Raw genomic sequence first — 19,938 nt, 5'->3', positions numbered from 1 at the left:
GTACAAATTTCTACCCGTTTATTCTTAATTCTTAAAAAAATATATAGAAAAATAAGAAATGTTTTACAAAAACGTTTATCCGATCAAAAAGCTTTATACAAATCGCACAATCTGGAATTGTAACGCTATCGCTATCTTGCTAAGTGTTTGCTTGGCAGTTGCTAAGGTGTTGCTTTGGTGTCTGAGGTGGTCACTTGGTGGTTTCTAAGGTGTGATGTAAATGGACTGGCAAATGTTTCCCTCATTCATTCTTAATGAGCAACATATATAACATCAATGAAGTTTTACTAGGACTGTGAATCCGATCAAAAAGCTAAAATGGCTCCCACTGTTCGTTATGGCGTTGCTAAGCGGTTGCTAAGGTGTTGCTTTGGTGTCTTTGGTGGTTGCTAAGGCATTGCTATGGTATCCGTAGTGGATGCTAGGTTGTTTCTAAGGTGTGAAGTATAAAGTCAAATAAATATGAAAAATCATCAAAAGAATTACAGTTCTTACGAACTAGAAGTGATTTTTGTTGGGTAAAAGGGAACAGAATTCTGATATTGACTCAAATAAATAAGTAAATAAATAAATAAAGTCATAGGGGATTAAAGGAGGTTCTGCTAATACGACTATATTTTTTTAAAGGTCTTTCAGAGTCCATATCTTCATTACTCAGATCTACAGTATATAAAGTATTAGTCAGGTTTTACAGTAGTATTAGTAGTAGTAGTAGTAGTAGTAGTGTGTGAGTATAGTTTGGGTCTATGAGGATTTACTCTTACTGTATTACAGTGGGTTCAGTGGGTTTTGTTTCTCCGTTAGTGAAAGTAGCTTTAGGGTCGTGATTTAATCCTGCAGGACAAACGTGACTCTAAATGAAGCTTTGAAGCTTTGATGAAGGGGACAAAGGGGACGTCCTCTCTCCTAAACAGCGCAGAGACGGTAGAGGATGTCAGGGACGTGTCGGAGCCGCGGCGTGACGGCTAACGCTGAGCTCGACGTTATTCGAGGAGGCGTTTGTTGGTGCTTTCTGTGAGCGTCAGCCTGTTCGCTTTTGACACGTTGAAGCGAGTGTGAAACGCGGCGCGGCGCGGAGCGGGGTTTGACATCATCTCGGCGCTCTTCGTCATTGTCATCATCGTCACACGCTTCACTCCGAGTCTGAGAGACGCGAGCTCAGCTGTTGATGAGCCAGAAATCAGACAGACGAGTTCCGTCGCGCCGCTAACCGCGTCTGCTCGGGACCGCCGGGACTGACTGAGGAGGAGAAGTGCTGCTTTCTACTGCAACACACACACTTACATATATACACACACATTTATATATACACACACTCCGCCTAATGCAGTCCTGGGAGTGTGTTCCGAGGACGTGGAGATGTATCGGATCTGAAAACTGCCGGAATTTCTTCTCAAATCCACTCCCGCTTCCCCAGCGCTTATATCACCCTCGCCACCACAGATTACACCCCCCTCAAGCTGAGTGCCCTTTCGCCTTTTACCAGAGAACTCTGGTATGTCTCCCATAATGTTGTGTGCATTATTGCAATATTTAGAGCAAAACTGTGCTCTTAACCTGCAAATTGAACCTTCACACTCTGCTCTTACTGGTGCAATAATGTGCAATTAATGAAGATTGGCCACCAGGCTGCTCCAATTTAGCCATGAAACCTCCCACACTAAAATGACAGGTGTTTCAGTTTCCATAGCCTAGTATGAAGATAATCCGTGCAGAGACTCGAGTTTTCCTAATGTCCCAACAAGTGATGGTATAGTTACTTTGAAAAAGTAACCTGATTACTGATTACTGATTACTCCTTTAAAAAGTAACTTAGTTACTTTATGGATTACTTGATTTTAAAAGTAACTAAGTTACTTTACAAGTTACTTTATTAGTTACTTTCAGCAGCTGCAGACACCACCTCCCGCCGCCTTAACATAAACATTATAACCAGTTTTGCCAATACTCCCTTTATTGGAAAATGCATTTTTAACAGCAACAATGTATCTCTATTAAATTGAACTATTTCTTGAAAAATATTTTTTTTATATAAAAATAAAAGACAATTTCTCTTGAATTAACTTAACATAAATATTTTTTTTATAAAAAAATAAAATATGGTCTTTCTTGATTTCACTTAACATAAAAACTTGTTTTTATAAAAGAATATAAAATAAAGAAAGTCTTTCTTGACCTGAAATATTTAACACTGTAAATCTTAACATTGAACCTGTTGTTCTCTGCAGGTTTTATAAAACAAAACCGTGTATATGGTCGAGGCCAGGGATTACATATACGCGGACTGCGGTCCGGGTCCGGACCCAGACGTTGTCCAATGCGGACCCAAACCCATAAACTACTGAGAAGGATTTAATTCTGACAGTGTTCATTTAAAGCACTGGAACTTTTATTGTCTTTACGGTATATACGTTCTGCGGTGCAGTAAACTCACAGACCAATCACGTGTGGTGTACGATCACAAAACGCTCTCCTCTGCCAATTAGATCTGTGCAGACCGCTACCCCGGCTAGTGAATTGGGACACGGCCGGAAAAAAAACCCTTAATAAAAGAGATAGGGAGCCCGAGAACTGGCTGAAAAACGAGAACGGGCAGAAACTAAAGAAACGCCCAACGTGATAGAGAGAGACATGGGAGGAATGTGCACAAAATCTGGCCAGAAAGGCATTTTTCTATTATTATGTATTTTTTTCATCATAGTTCAAACAACCTCACGGGTCAGATATTTCATATGTGTATATATATATATATATATATATATATATATCCTCCTGAGACCCGGACTTTTGCTTGGTGTGCATATTTTATTTAGGACTATTAGGACCTAACAAGTATACAAACTAAAGTGTGATTTTGCAAAAAAACATTTTAGCTTCCTACAACAAGTAAATAAACTACTCTTAAACATAAACGTCAATTGAAATTTTTACCATGTTTCTATCTGGACTGGCTGTAGAAACTTTTGAGTGGGATTCCTGCCATCAATTTCAGTCAATTGAGTGTCATGTTGTCATGTGACCACTAGATGATACAGTCAGTGTCTCAATTTGAGGCCAAAGTCTTAACGTTTCAAGAAATTAAGTATCATGGTGGAGAGAAGCAGAAATGTAATGTCCACAGTTGAGGACACGGGGTCTCAAGAGGATATATATATATATACATATTTTTAACACAAGTTAACAATAGCGACAGCCCGGACCTTGGACTGACAGAAAAATTCTCCAACTGGACCATACTGAGTTCTAATTAAATACCCATGGCCTTGCGCATCCCAAATGATTATTATCAACATTAACATTTTAATAGAACATTATAGTCATTATGGCTTTCATAAAAATGTGTTACTTTTACTTTTATACTTTAATTCTTAATTTTGAAACCAGTACTTGAAAATTTGAAAGCTTGAGTTGATTCTTACAACATAATTTAAGCTGATGTATCATTAGATATATAGATCTAATGTATGATGAACGTTAGGGCTGTAGTACATGTAATAAAAGTATGGGACTTCAGAAACATGATGTATGTAATAATAAATATGATGTAATCTGACACAGAGATTACTGCTCTCCAAGCTCTTCATGCAGAGCATTACACGACTCCTCTCTACAAATATACAGCATCTACATCTACATACATCACTCCACCCCCCTCCACCCCCAAGCTGCTTACATTCACCGACTGCACGTTCCTCCGTCTACGCCGGGCACTGAGGGGTTAAATGCCCTGCTCAAGAGCGTGATGGCAGTAGCCAAAAGCTGGTCTCAACCTCGTGACCTCCTGAATCACAGCCAAGTTTTCTGACCGCTGGGTTCCAGCGTGCGAGCGTATAGCTTCAATATATATATAATCCAATCTGACACCACGCTACATGTGTTATACACAGCAACCTTGCCTCGCTACGTCCTTTTAGCTCTTACTATTTTAATAGTTTCTCAATAAATGTAATAGATAAGATATATTTTTTACTTTAAAGATATGAGTAAAAATTTAAAAAGAGCTGAATGAAGAATATATACATGAATATATAAATATTACATTAAATTACATTACATTACATTTGGCATATGCTTTTGTCCAAAGCGACTTACAAAAGTAATAGCGGTAAAAGGTAAAAACATTTTTAAACAGAGCTTAAAGAAGGTCAAAGGGAAATAATAGAGGTGTTAGAGGTGTTAGGAGAGTAAGAGCTCTTTGAAGAGCTCTGTCTTCAGGAGTTTATTAAAGATAGTGAGAGATTCTCCTGATCTGGTAGTAGAAGGTAGTTAGTTAGAGGTGTTAGGAGAGTAAGTGCTCTTTGAAGAGCTCAGTCTTCAGGAGTTTATTAAAGATAGTGAGAGATTCTCCTGATCTGGTAGTAGAAGGTAGTTAGTTAGAGGTGTTAGGAGAGTAAGTGCTCTTTGAAGAGCTCTGTCTTCAGGAGTTTATTAAAGACAGTGAGAGATTCTCCTGATCTGGTAGTAGAAGGTAGTTTGTTCCACCATTGGGGAACTCTGTATGAGAACAGTCTGGATTGCTTTGTGTGAATGTTTGTTTGGTAAAGCGAGGCGACGTTCATTGGAGGAGCGCAGCGGCCGGGAGGTGAATTTAACTGAAACTGGATGAAAAAAAAATACATTTTTTTTATGTTTTTATGCTTAGTAAAAGTGCTAACATCATTTGAAGTTCATGCATACTGCAGATCTCCTTAACTTAAAGTTAACTTAAGTGAAACTGGATGAATTAACCTAAATATGGGGAAAATAATATGTTTAGTTTGTGCTTTTTTAGTGTAAAACAGCTGTGTTTTAGCTGATGATGGTGAGCTCAGACTGTTTGTGATGATTTGAGCAGATTAGATTATACTCTGGATGGTGAAATGAGTGGATTTTGACTAAATCAGTGATTGGATTGAATCTGTGCCACATAGGCTTGTGGAATATGTCTAGTACTCGCTGAAACGGCCCTCAGCACAGTAAATCACTGTGACTTGGAGTCGCTGTGTGATTGGGGAGTGTTGCGTAACGCTGTGTCTGAAGAGAAGCTTCATTTATAAATCAGATGGAGAGATTCCAGATCTGATTCCGGGTTTCAGGAAGGTTTGTCCTGAAAAGAGAAATGTGTCAGTGTGAATGTAAGACCCGGATCAGTGTGCTGTAAATCTGCGGCGAGGCTGCTGGGATAGCATGAGACTAAAGTAATGCCGCTCGAGTCGACTGAGGTCCATTAAGCCCGATTTAGACGCCACCGGGGGCCCGATCTCTCCTCTCGCGGGGCTCCTGCGACTCTCTGCTCTGACTGACGTTAAGCTCTGCTCTTTTCTCGCAGGATTACAGGGTGAACATCTTCCTGCGGCAGCAGTGGAACGACCCGCGGTTAGCCTACAGCGAGTATCCTGACGATTCCCTGGACCTCGACCCGTCCATGTTGGACTCCATCTGGAAGCCGGACTTGTTCTTCGCTAACGAGAAGGGGGCGCACTTCCACGAGGTCACCACCGACAACAAGCTGCTGAGAATATTCAAGAACGGCAACGTCCTTTACTCTATAAGGTGATTCTAAAGTATTAACACTCAAAAAATGCACACTCAAAAATAGTTATTTAACCCTTAGAACCCTACGGACAGATTTACCATCCAAAATTGCCCCTTGTGTTTTCAGCTTAATTACTCAGAAATCCCTTCACACATAAACATATAATCCATATATCCATACATCCATATATAATTCATTATTACTTTTATTTTTTATTTCCTTTTAATATTTTGTATTTTCATTCTTGTTCATTCAGTTCTATTACTCATTTAATCACTTATCATTTTTAATATTTTATTTTACTTCAACTATTATCTATTTACTTATTTTATATTTTATACAATTTTTATTTTTATGTCAAATTTGTTTTTTTTTATGGTATTTTAGAATTTTCTGTTTTACATATATATTTTTATTAAATGTTGATTTAAAATGCGTACTTTTATTTTTTTTTTACTATTTTATTTCTTATTATTTCTAAATTATCATTAAATGTGTTCAATCCCTTTGATGTTCTAAAGGCTCGGCAACATTGTAAATGAGGGTCACCCTCAATGTTTCTTCCTGAGTGAAAATAAAGGTTGATTGATATATGGTTAGAAAGGGCGGAACTTGTTGACATCCCAGTGTAGTAAAGCACACAAGAAACCCATTGAGAAAAACACCTAAAAGGGTATAAAGCAATATAATTTACCTTTAGTGCTTCAAACATATTTATATGATGTTTCTAAAACCAAATAATATCAGTAAATAAAGACTCAAAAGTGCCCACAGAAAAAGACACTGTGAAACTACCTGCTTTACTCAAACTAAGGCTAGGTATGGTGTGCGCACTACTTTATATAGTTTTTATTTTACTTGCACATCTTTACTAAGTAGTTATTTTGCACTAAACATTTTTATTGATTTAGACTAAAAAGTTTACATTTTTGTATTTTGTATATAAAGTAGTTTTCTTTGTGTCCTGATTAAAATACTGAAAGGCATAGGCTGCTCTGAGTGTCAGGTGGTTTTTAGTAATGTAATCTACATGTATCCTAGAGGTGTGATTATTGATTATCAAGAAACATTAATAAATCCGCCTGATGCTGTTTCTCCATGTATTTTATCAAAGTAATAATTAATAAGCCATGTAATGAACTCAAATCATCAATATTCTTATGCTTTATAACGCATAAACACTCTAGTCTAAACATTTTTGAAAATATATCTTAGGTGTGAATATATTTAAAGTCTATACATTCAAAAATAAGTAAAAAAAAAAAAAAAAACAGGCACTTGGTAAAATTTTGATCTAAAACATGATCAGTTCCAGGAAAATATAACAATTCTGCTTCCTTTTACATTTTAAATGATTATATTTTTGAGCAGCCGTATGTCTTCTGGAGTAAAAGAGATCAGGGCATGTGTCTGTCTGATATAATTACTGTGTTATAAGGGTTAAATAAAAAAATTATTTTTAATCATAGACCATGATTCATTCATCAAAACTGAACTGAATTGTTTTTCAAATGTGAAAGAAAGTACATGAATTTTTGGAACTACACCACACCTTCTGTGACTAAAAAAACATAATTAAAGGCTAAGCACCAGTTAAAATAAAATTATCAAACACATAAATACAAAAAAAAAAATGGTTATGTTCCTAACTTGTGATTTTTGATGGTTACAAAAATGTTTCCCACAAATTTAAGAAATAAAGCTTAAAAGCCTTTTATTTGGCAACGCCCGCTGTCCTTAGAGCCCTTAACACACATCATACGAAACGAAGATGGTGGGAAAAAGTTGAAAACCCAAGAAGTTGAACCAGATGAACTGAAGACGATGTAAAAAGACAAAAAGTATGTTTATTGTGGCTGCTGTAATTTGATGTGCAAATTGCCCAAAGACCCTCAAATATCCAAAAGTGGATAAAATCTATAAACTTTAAAAGGACAGACTGGAAAAAAACTGTCCACACACTCTGTTATCTGTAGTGCTCACTCCAATCCAGAAGGTGAACTCAACTATGATGAACCCCCGCCAGGAAAAGCACCCTCTCTCGGGTTACTGATTAGTGAAATTAGATGTATTCAATTTTATTCGGTCAAAATAAACAAACTAATGTCAGCAGATTGTCTCAGCTTTCAATTCAAGCGACATAGTCAAAGTCAATGTAAAAATAGTTTATTTCAGGTAATTTTAGGGAATTTCTAACGCACCATTTATCAAAAGAGTTTTAGGACACTGTGATAGTGATAGATAGATAGTGATAGTGTGGGTGTTTAGGTTATTCAGGAGACAAAGAATCGTCAAAAATGGATATATCCATTTTTCATTAGACAGCAATGATGATACAGCTCTGGAAAAAAAATAAGAGACCACTAAAAATGATGAGTTTCTTTGATTTTACCAAATTGAAAACCTCTGGAATATAATCAAGAGGAAGATGGATGATCACAAGCCATCAAACCACCAAACTGAACTGCTTGAATTTTTGCACCAGGAGTAAAGCAGCATAAAGTTATCCAAAAGCAGTGTGTAAGACTGGTGGAGGAGAACATGATGCCAAGATGCATGAAAAAAACTGTGATTAAAAACCAGGGTTAATCCACCTAATATTGAGTTCTGAACTCTTAAAACTTTATGAATATGAACTTGTTTTCTTTGCATTATTTGAGGTCTGAAAGCTCTGCATCTTTTTTGTTATTTCAGCCATTTCTCATTTTCTGTAAATAAATGCTCTAAATGAGAATATTTTTATTTGTAATTTGGGAGAAATGTTGTCTGTAGTTTATAAAATAAAACAACAATGTTAATTTTACTCAAACATAAATCTGTAAATAGCAAAATCAGAGAAACTGACTCAGAAACTGAAGTGCTCTCTTAATTTTTTTCTCCAGAGCTGTATCAGAGCAGTATAGTCAATAGTGGCGTTTGAGGGCTTATTTTACATGTATGAGGCTGTTGAGTTAATGCACAGGCGTTTGAGTTAGGATGATCGAGAGCTGTGCAGATTAAAGACGATGGACGGTTCTCTCTGACTGCAGTCGTTCTGATTCGTGGTGAGAGAATATAATTAAAACACAGCCAATCAGACGCCGGCAGACTCCGCGGTACTGCGCTTTGATGTAAACACGACTTTACAGCGGTCCTTTTATACCCAGCGTGGAAAATTCACGAGACGCAGACTGCATTTAAATACATTTCACTTCACAATGTGAACTGACACTGATACAGCAAATTCAATATGCAAATAAAATATAAAAACCAAGCACTGCAGTTTAAAACGTGAGAATACAGAGAATATACAGAGTGCCCTCTATAATGTATGGGACGAAGACACATTTTTTCCTTCATATGCATCTGTCATTTCTTCCTCGAGCGATTCTGATGAGTGCCAGTTTCATCATTACTACGTTTTCAATGGTCTTTGTTGCGACAGCACTTGAGGATGCTTTCAAAATTCTTGAAATACTATATTTCAGATTGACTGACCTTCATTTCTTAAAGTATTTTTTTTTTCATTTTTATTTAGTTGAGTAGTTGTTGCTTCTCATAATCTGGATTCGAACATTACTCAAATATTCACTATTCACTGTATACCTGTAACTCTACCTCTTCACTACTTTACTTTAACTGACGCTCTCAAACACTTTATTAAGAGACAAGAAATTCAAGCAATTAACTCTTGATGAGTTCAGCACAGCTGTTAACTGAAAGCCTGAATTCCAGGAGACTCTACCTCATAAAGCTGACTGAGAAAATCCAACCAAGGTGTGCAAAACTATTTAATTTAAGCAAGAGGTGCTTCTTTGAAGAATCTAATATATATAAAACATATTTTGGTTTGTTTAACACCTTTTCCTCATAGGCTAGATGGCCTTATATATATATATATATATAAACAAACAAACAAAACACAAAAGAGAAAATGATGTTAAAAAAATCCTTAATCATTTAAAAGTTTAAAAGTACAATATATATAGATGTATATATACATACGTATATACATATACATATATATTTATATATATGTATATACATAAACATATATATATATAAACAAACAAACAAAACACAAAAGAGAAAATTATGTTAAAAAAAATCATTAATCATTTGAAAGTTTACAATATATAGACAGCTCATTTATCAGTTATATATTTGTTTACAGCCCTGTTTTTAAACATTAATTTAAATTTATAGAGCGAACTACACATTCTTAATTCTTCATTATAGTTATTTCTCAGTTTTAGCCAACTGACAGATACAGATCTATTTCTTATATTTATCCTATTGCTCTATTTCTTTTAAATCGATCTATTCCCCAAAGTGCTTCTCTCTCGTACCCACACTGCATCTCTTGGTGCAGGTACAGCTGCTAAAAAAACAGCAAAAGCAAACCACCTGTCCTTTTTTCACCTCCTCGACTTGACTATGAACTTCAGACCAGCTGTTTCCTGTTTCTCCACTCCAGCAAAAGATGCTCCACATATGAGCTGCTACCTCATCCATTTATAACCCTTTATAAAGCTACGAGTCTCTCCTCTCTCTAATATGAGGGTTTTTATTTGTTGTTGGTGAAGAAGGAGACGTTTATACAGGTATCAATGTGCAGCATGTGAGGCAGCGTTTTTCAAGGACAGATTTGTTCACATTACACACAAATACAGATACACACAGATACACACAGATACACACATAGCCTTAGTCTCATCTGCCTCCAAATATTTTATTTTTTTTTTTTTTACAATCCTGCAGGCTCTTTTTAATAATGCAGTGTATCCAAATACCCTTAAATAAATAAGATCTGGACTATATACTTTAAAATCATGTCTGATTTGTTTGATTTTAAATTGTAAACTGTGGAGATGGACAAAATAGGGTAAAATATGTCTTATTCCAAACATTATGGAGGACATACTGTAAAATGCTCTGTGTGCTTATATATGATATTCATATTTTTTCTTTTATTTTCCATTTTTAACTTTTTTTTATCTTCTTTTCACAGGCTGACCCTGACGCTTTCATGTCCGATGGATCTGAAGAACTTCCCCATGGATGTGCAAACGTGCATTATGCAGCTGGAGAGCTGTGAGTAACAGCATCCATCCATCTCTCTCTCTCTCTCTCTATTTTTCTCTTTCTCTTCAGGGCAAACTCATTACATAACACTGCAGACTCATCCTCTAACACTTGCGTTTTTTCCGTGTTGTTATTTTTTCCCCTCGTGTGTCGCGTTTTTTCCGTATCCCCTCGATGTGATGAGCTCACCTGCAGATCTGATGAGATCTTTAGGAAGTCATTAGGGTGTATAAGTCTAAGTGGGGTTAAATTAAATCACAGTGGGCTCCTTGTTTTCCTGTGGATGATCCATCTGCCCCTCATTTACCCCCCCAACTGGAGCTCTCACCCTCTCTATAAACTCCATATTGTTGGGAAGCCCACCCTTCGCGACAATGCTCATTGCTATCTTAAACCCCATCAACAGTCGATTTTTACAACTTGTGCTCGTGCTATTAACGTAGCATCAGAGTTTAGGAATATGTCTACACTGATGGGCATGGTGATCTAAAAGTGAGGTGTGTTCAGGTAAATGTCCAGCATGTTTCTATCTTGGCGACAGGAAATACAGGTGCGCCACTGACTGATTTAAACTCTGACAACAGTCAACAGTCAGTTTTATCTTAGCCACGCAGAGCATGCACTCAACAATAAACAGAATAAAGAATAAAATAACATTACTGTTCCCTTAAATAAGCTGCTGGTGTATCTTCACAGCGTAGGTCAGTATCCTCTGCTGAGACACACAAAAGTCATATGGGTCATATTATTTTAGGGTATAAAGGGAAACCAGTACAGTGCAGTAAATTCTACAGTAAATAATTGATACATTCATTACATTAGATAATGTGCCACATACTGCATAATAACCTTCATAATCAGGGGTCATAAACAGTATGATAGATAGATAGACGTACGATAGATAGATAGATAGTACGATAGATAGATCGATAGTACGTACGATAGATAGATAGATAGATAGATAGATAGATAGATAGATAGATAGATAGATAGATAGATAGATAGATAGATAGATAGATAGATAGATAAATAGTACTATAGTACGATAGATAGATAGATAGATAGATAGATAGATAGATAGATAGATAGATAGATAGATAGATAGATAGATAGATAGATAGATAGTACTATAGTACGATAGATAGATAGATAGATAGATAGATAGATAGATAGATAGATAGATAGATAGATAGATAGATAGATAGATAGATAGATAGATAGATAGATAGAATGCTATATAGTACTATAGTACGATAGACAGATAGATAGATAGATAGATAGATAGATAGATAGATAGATAGATAGATAGATAGATAGATAGATAGATAGATAGATAGATAGATAGATAGATAGATAGATAGATAGATAGATAGCCTCAATGCAATCAGTTGCTACAATACACAATCTAGACCTGTTCCTAGTCTATCAAATACCACAGCAACCACTTAAAAGAACCACAGGGTGACAAACACAAATTCAAAAACTCAGTCATATTCTGATACTTTCGTTCTTATTAAAAGATCTATGCCGTGTCGAGGGGAGCATGTTTTCTAGGCTGTGTTTTTACCCTTTATAGACTAATATTAAAGGTTAAACACTGTTTATTTTCAGCTGTTTAGAATATTACACCCCTGACTGCCTCCACTGTAACTCATCCATATTAAATAAATATTACATTCAGTTTAATCCTAATGGGGCACTCGAGTCTTAAGAGCGCGGCAACTCCCAAATACACTCACAGTAGCACACGGAGCCGCGTAATTAACTGTGACTGTGATTACCCAGCATTCCCAGCATTCCCGGCGTACCCGGTCCTAGAGAGCAGTAACTGCAGGGTCGGGGTGAGGAGTTATCAGCACTGCTCTTTTAAATCTCTGTAGATTTTAGACTAAAACATCCCTCAGCCTCTCTCTCTCTCTCTCTCTCTCTCTCTGTCTTTTTCCCTGTGTGTCTCTCTCTCTTGCACTCTCTCTTAGGCCGAAGTACTCTCTCATGCTCTTTCTCTTTCTTTCTGTCTGTCTATCTCTGTTTGTCTGTGTCTCTCTTTATCTCTCTGTATATCTGCCTCTTTCTCTGTGTGTCTCTCTCTCTGTTTTTCTGTCTTTCTCTCCCTCTGTCTGTCTCTCTCCCTCCCTCCCTCACTCTCTCTCTCTGTGTTTTTCTGTCTTTCTCTCCCTCTGTGTCCTTCTATCTCCCTCCCTCTGTGTGTTTTTCTGTCTTTCTCTCTCTCTGTCTTTCTCTCTCCCTCACTCTCTCTCTCTTTTTCTGAGGCAAAAGTACTCTCTTGCACTCACTCTCTCTCTCTCTTGCTGTGTATCTGTCTCTTTCTCTGTGTCTCTCTCTGTCTTATTTTTCTCTGTCTCTCTCTCTCTCTCTCTCTCTGCGTTTTTCTGTCTTTCTCTCTCTCTGTGTCTGTCTCTCTCCCTCACTCACTCTCTCTCTCTTTCTGAGGCAAAAGTACTCTCTCATGCTCTCTCTCTCTCTCGCTTTCTCTCTCTCTGAGGGAGAAGTACTCTCTCGCGCTCTGTCTCCATGTGTCTGTCTTGCTCTCTTACACACTTTCTCTCTCTCTCTCTCTCTCTCTCTCGTGCTCTCTCTCGCACTCGCTCACTTTCTTTCTCTCTCTCTCTTGCTTTCGCTCTCTGTCTGTCTCTCTTTTGCTCTATGTGTGTCTCTCTCTGTGTCTGTCTCTCTCTCTCTGAGGGGCAAGTACTCTCTTGCACTCTCTCTCTCTCATGCTCTCTCTCTCTGTCTATCTCTTTTTCTCTGTCTTTCTCTCTGTGTCTGTCTCTCTCTCTCCCTCACTCTCTAAGGCAGAAGTACTCTCTTTTGCTCGCTCTGTCTCTGTCTGTATCTCCCTGTACTGTATTTCTCTCTTTCTTGCTCTCTCTCTCTCTGAGGCAAAAGTACTCTTATGCTCTCTCTCTTGCTCTCTCACTCTCTGTCTCTCTCTGTGTGTCTTTCTCTCTCTCTTTATGGTAAAACTAGTGCACAGTGTGGCTAAAGTATCCAGTAAAGTCCTGCTGGTGAGCGCTGGATTCTCAGCAGGGCTGGCGGCGCTGTGTGGATATAATTCTTTCAGGACTGTGTGTGTGTGTGTGTGTGTGTGTGTGGAGGGTGCAGGCTTTTAATGGAAGTCCTCTTGTCAGGGGGAATCTGTCTCCGTCTCTGCATATTTCAGAGTGGCCGCGTTCACAGAAAGCCACTGGACAGGGAGACGAAGCCACAGCACCAAACCTGTGGTGCCTCCTCACAGAACAGCACCTGAACCATGAGCACCAGAGTCCTGAACATATACTAGACCTGTGTGCTGTCTGAAGTTTGCTTCTTTATTTCCACACGTCTGCAACAATGCTAACATGCTAACATATAGCTAAAAAGAAGTCTAATAAAGGTTAACAGCATGCCTATTAGCATGGTGCTAACTGTATTTTAGAAGCTGCATGGTTCAGGGCCGACAGCTCACATAAAGAGCTCTAAAATAGCGCCCAAAGGGTAATTTAGAGAAATGTTAGATTAAAACTTGTGACTAAAGGGAAGCACCTCCTCAAAGCAATTTTCACCTCCCTGCCTTCCCAACCAACCTCATCTTCAACCCCCACGCCAGCGAGGCAAAAGAAGGCCAAAATGGCTGTCTGGAGCTAAATAAAGAACGGCAAGATTCCTTCTAATTACGTCCGCTATAATTTATTTAAACATTTTTTACACACCATCTCTTTTCCAGAGCAGTTCGCCCCGGGGATATTTTCACTGGCTCGGTTTTAATGCTTTGGGAGATAATTCGTCTTCATTTCTTGAGGATTGTGCTGTTTTATTATGCGCGGCGGTCGGGCAAAGGCCTAGCGGGGCGGCAGTTACAGAGCGCACACGACCAGAGGAAGAGACCCTTTCCTGGTCTTTAGAGAACAAAGCAAATCGAGAGGAAAAGATGAGATAATTTCTTTATTTTACATTAAATTCTCTTAGTCGTTTTCAGAAAGACTATGTTAGTACTGTGACCCAAGATCCATACAGTAAATACAGCGGTTGGACAATGAAACTGAAACACTTATTTTAGTGTGGGAGGTTTCATGGATAAATTGGAGCAGCCTGGTGTTCAATCTTCATTAATTGCACATTATTGCACCAGTAAGAGCAGAGTGTGAAGCTTCAATTAGCAGGGTAAGAACACAGTTCTGCTCTAAATGTTGCAATGCACACAACATTATGGGTGACATACCAGAGTTCAAAAGAGGAACAATTGTTGGTGCACGTCTTGCTGGAGCATCTGTGACCAAGACAGCAAGTCTTTGTGATGTATCAAGAGCCACGGTATCCAGGGTAATGTCAGCATACCACCAAGAAGGACCAACCACATCCAACAGGATTAACTGTGGACGCTGTAAGAGGAAGCTGTCTGAAAGGGATGTTCGGGTGCTAACCCGGATTGTATTCAAAAAACATAAAACCACGTTTTTATTGCTCAAATCACGGCAGAATTCAATGTGCACCTCAACTCTCCTGTTTTCACCAGAACTGTCCGTCACCACAATCAATTATTGTGCTCTAAAACCAGGTGTTTCAGTTTCAGTGTTCAACCCCTGCAGATATGTAGAGTTTTGTATTAGTGTGAAAGAGTCTGATGTTTGAAAACTCAAATTGCAAATATGACTACTAACTAATAAAGCCTCTGCTTTGAGTCACAGGTTTTTTAGGCAAATAACCTACTGGAATAAGTGCTGTGCCTCATCAAGAGTTAATTACTTGAATTTCTTGTCTCTTAATAAAGTGTTTGAGAGCATCAGTTAAAGTAAAGTAGTGAAGAGGTAGAGTTACAGGTATAAAGTGAATAGTGAATATTTGAGTAATGTTCTAGTCCATGTTATGAGAAGCAATAACTACTCAACTAAGTAAAGAAAAGATCAGTCAATCTGAAGCATTTCAATAATAAAGTATCCTCAAGACTTTCAAAAATGATATGATGAAACTGGCTCTCATCAGGTCCGCCCCAGAAAAAAGAGGAGCAAGAGTTCCCTCTGTAGCACAGGATCAAGATGACTGAAGGAATCAACACTTTCCTTCTTTTTTATGTCTTTAGAGAACAAAGCCAATCGAGACAAAAAAGATGAGCTAATTTATCCTTTATCAAGGGCCCTATTTTAGTGATCAGTAGTGCATTGGTTAATTTCAAATCGTGCACAGAAAATACGCCTTGCATGGTTTAAAACATGCAAAATTCATTGACTAATTATTATAATTAATCATGGATGTGCTTAATTTTGGGTGTAACATGAAATAAACCAATCTGTGTGTCAGCTTCCATTCCCTTTAAGAGGCAGGTGAGCTCTGACTTTTGCTTGTTTGTATCTTAACAGTGTGATGCTTTTGCGCAAAGATACACCAGCAGCTCATTTAAGGGAACAGTAATGTTATTTTATTCTTTATTCTGTTTATTGTTGAGTTAAAAGTCTAATAGGGTTTGCGCTCTGCAAACTGTGAGTGTGTATAGGAATGGACTCTGATGATTGGCTGTTGTCAGGGTTTTAATCAGTCAGTGGCGCTCCTGTGTTTTCCATCACCAAAATGTATAGCAACACGTCAGAAATGTATCTAAACACACCTCACTTCCAGACCACCACACCCATCAGAGTAGATTTATTCCTAAACTCTGACACTAATTTAACAGCACAGGTGCAAGCCGTGAAAATAGACTATTAACGGGGTGTAAGATAGCAATGAGCATCACGACACGCCTTGTGCAGGGCCATTAATTGTTTTCATAAAGACTATGTCACTGCTGTGGCATGAGATCTATACATTAGATACATTAGTTTTGTATCAGTGTAAAACAGTCTGGTGTCTGAAAACATGCATAAAAAAGCTGCACGACTCAAACTGCAAATATGACTACTGACTAATAAAGCCTCTGCATTGAGTCACAGGTTTTTTTAGGCCGATGACTTACTGCAGTGATCTCCAAGTGCTCCCAGAATATGGGCACTGTTGTGTCTTCTGGGTTAGACTGATGCATTATGGGAAACCTTTGGTCTGAGGCAAAGCGTGCACTCACTCTTGTGTTTACTAGCAGAGCTGATTATATAATAGTGATGTAAAAGTCTATACAGCTGTGAATAAAAAAAAAATTAAGAGACCACCTCAGTTTCTGAAACAGTTTCTCTGATTTTGCTAGTTATAGATTTATGTTTGAGTAAAATGAACATTGTTGTTTTATTCTATAAACTACAGACAACATTTCTCCCAAATTCCAAATTAAATATTGTCATTTAGAGCATTTATTTACAGAAAGTGAGAAATGTCTGAAATTACAAAAAAAAGATGCAGAGCTTTCAGACCTCAAATAACACAATAAAAACGTTCATATTCATTCATAAATTTTAAGAGATCAAAAATCTATATTTGGTAGAATAACCCTGGTTTTTAATCACAGTTTTCCTGCATCTTGGCATCATGTTCTCCTCCACCAGTCTTACACACTGCTTTTGGATCACTTTATGCTGCTTTACTCCTGGTGCAAAAATTCAAGCAGTTCAGTTTGGTGGTTTGATGGCTTGTGATCATCCATCTTCCTCTTGATTATATTCTAGACGTTTTTATATATTTATTTTTTTTAATTGCGCAACTCTTACCTCTATTATCTCCTGTCTCTACAGTTGGCTACACCATGAACGATCTGATCTTCGAGTGGCAGGCGAACGGTCCGGTGCAGGTGGCCGACGGACTGACGCTTCCACAGTTCATCCTGAAGGACGAGTCCGACCTCAGATACTGCACCAAACACTACAACACAGGTATGAGTCTAATCTGAGTCATGAAGAAAATAAATATATTTATTTAGTGAACAAAAAAGTGTTAAACAAACGAGAATTTATGTTTCATATGTTCGATTCTTCAAAGTAGCTCCTCTTGCTTAGATTAAACAGCTTTTTATACATCTCTGCTGGATTTTCTCAGTCAGCTTTATGAGGTAGAGTCTCCTGGAATTCAGGCTTTCAGTTAACAGCTGTGCTGCTGAACTCATCAAGAGTTAATTACTTGAATTTCTTGTCTCTTAATAAAGTGTTTGAGAGCATCAGTTAAAGGAAAGTAGTGAAGAGGTAGAGTTACAGGTATACAGTGAATAGTGAATATTTGAGTAATGTAAAGTAAAGTAAACAATACGTTTTAAAATGAGGGTCATTCAACCGAAAAAGCAGAATTTCAAGAACTTTCAAGAAAGTATCCTCAAGTGCAGTCACTGCAAAGACTATATAAAAATGTTATGATGAAACTGGCACTCATCAGGACTGCTCCAGGAAAGGAAGGGCAAGAGCTTCCTCTATTTTACAGGATAAGTTCATCAGAGTTACCAGCCTCAGATAAGAGCATCTAAAAGCTTCTTCACAGAGTATTTAGGTTTGTTTAACACTTTTAGTTACTACATGATTCCTTATGTGTTCCTTTATAGTCTGGATCACTTCACTATTCAACATTTACTATTTAAAATATATAATTTTTAATAAATTATGATCTTGAGGAGAATTAAAAAACTAGACAACTGAAAAAAACAATGAAAATTTGTATATTTTTAATTTTTAATATACTAAAATTCAAAAAATAAAATAATGAAGCTTTACACAAATGATCATAGTCAGTCAGCTTATTCAGCTTTCCAGATAATTTTAATAAAGTGTTTCCTGAACGTGACATTTAACATTTTTAGAACATTAAATATTTCAAGTTTCCTCAATGAATACTCTAAATCGATCTGGTGTGAATGTGTACTGTATGTGTGTGGTATGTATGTGTAAGTTTGTGTATGTGTAAGTTTGTGTGTGTGTGTAAATGTATATATGGTTTGTGCCAAGATATAGATTATGGATATGCAGTCCTCTAGGTCAGGGGTGTCCAAACTTTTTTTGTTGGGGGCCAGAAGGAGAAATATATTTGAAGTCATGGGCCACAGACTCTGTAATAAAACAAATAATGAAATATACCACTTTAAATAATACATTTTCCTGATTATTTCATTTACACACCATTTTACTTGACTTACTATCTTTATCTTTGACAGTGTTGTGTAAACTAAGATTTTTCAAATTGATGTTTGATTTCATGATGTCTCTTAATATTAAACTCCTTAATTACGGCAACTTTTAGACTCTTTGGCCCGTTTTTCTGCGCTAGAAATGTGCACTCTCTCCACTTTTAGACTCTTTGGTCCGTTTTTCTGCGCTAGAAATGAGCACCCTCTCCGCTTTAAGACTCTTTGGTCCGTTTTTCTGCACTAGAAATGCGCACTCTCTCCGCTTTTAGACTCTTTGGTCCGTTTTTCTGCGCTAGAAATGAGCACCCTCTCCGCTTTAAGACTCTTTGGTCCGTTTTTCTGCACTAGAAATGCGCACTCTCTCCGCTTTTAGACTCTTTGGTCCGTTTTTCTGCACTAGAAATGTGCACTCTCTCCGCTTTTAGACTCTTTGGTCCGTTTTTCTGTGCTAGAAATGTGCACTCTCTCCGCTTTTAGACTCTTTGGTCCGTTTTTCTGCACTAGAAATGCGCACCCTCTCCGCTTTTAGACTCTTTGGTCCGTTTTTCTGCGCTAGAAATGTGCACTCTCTCCGCTTTTAGACTCTTTGGTCCGTTTTTCTGCACTAGAAATGCGCACTCTCTCCGCTTTTAGACTCTTTGGTCCGTTTTTCTGCACTAGAAATGTGCACTCTCTCCGCTTTTAGACTCTTTGGTCCGTTTTTCTGCGCTAGAAATGTGCACTCTCTCCGCTTTTAGACTCTTTGGTCCGTTTTTCTGCACTAGAAATGCGCACTCTCTCCGCTTTTAGACTCTTTGGTCCGTTTTTCTGCACTAGAAATGTGCACTCTCTCCGCTTTTAGACTCTTTGGTCCGTTTTTCTGCGCTAGAAATGTGCACTCTCTCCGCTTTTAGACTCTTTGGTCCGTTTTTCTGCACTAGAAATGCGCACTCTCTCCGCTTTTAGACTCTTTGGTCCGTTTTTCTGCGCTAGAAATGTGCACCCTCTCCGCTTTTAGACTCTTTGGTCCGTTTTTCTGCGCTAGAAATGCGCACTCTCTCCACTTTTAGACTCTTTGGCCCGTTGGTTTCTGACACCTAGCGTTGAAACTTTGAATCTCACATTATAAAAACCTGCTTAACAGCGGGCCAACTTTCATTCTATTTCTAAAATACCTTGCGGGCCGCTCCAAAAAAGGAAACGGGACGAAAATGGCCTGCGGGCCGTAGTTTGGACACCCCTGATCTAGGTGGACGGTTGTTTCTGGTTGAGAGTACGCTGTGCGCTATTGGCTGCTGCTTCTCACCGGTGTGTGGTTGAGTGTTGATGTGTAATGTGTGCTTGTGTGTAAAGAAAA

General features: G+C 37.9%; 1 protein-coding gene across 2 annotated transcripts in view; it reads left to right on the top strand.

Annotated features, from left to right (window-relative positions):
• The window catches only part of glra3 (glycine receptor, alpha 3), a 152,560-nt gene that overhangs the window by 82,598 nt on the left and 50,024 nt on the right, over nucleotides 1-19,938 (top strand). For both annotated transcript variants that reach the window (XM_049481396.1, XM_049481397.1), the window contains exons 4-6: nucleotides 5,309-5,532; nucleotides 10,506-10,588; nucleotides 17,230-17,367. In XM_049481396.1, coding sequence (XP_049337353.1) covers nucleotides 5,309-5,532; nucleotides 10,506-10,588; nucleotides 17,230-17,367 — 445 coding nt within the window. The remainder of the gene's footprint in view (nucleotides 1-5,308; nucleotides 5,533-10,505; nucleotides 10,589-17,229; nucleotides 17,368-19,938) is intronic.

The sequence above is a fragment of the Astyanax mexicanus genome, chromosome 7, assembly GCF_023375975.1.
Source record: "Astyanax mexicanus isolate ESR-SI-001 chromosome 7, AstMex3_surface, whole genome shotgun sequence".
NCBI classification, from domain to species: Eukaryota; Metazoa; Chordata; class Actinopteri; order Characiformes; family Acestrorhamphidae; genus Astyanax; species Astyanax mexicanus.
This window is presented reverse-complemented; position numbering and strand designations above follow the sequence as displayed.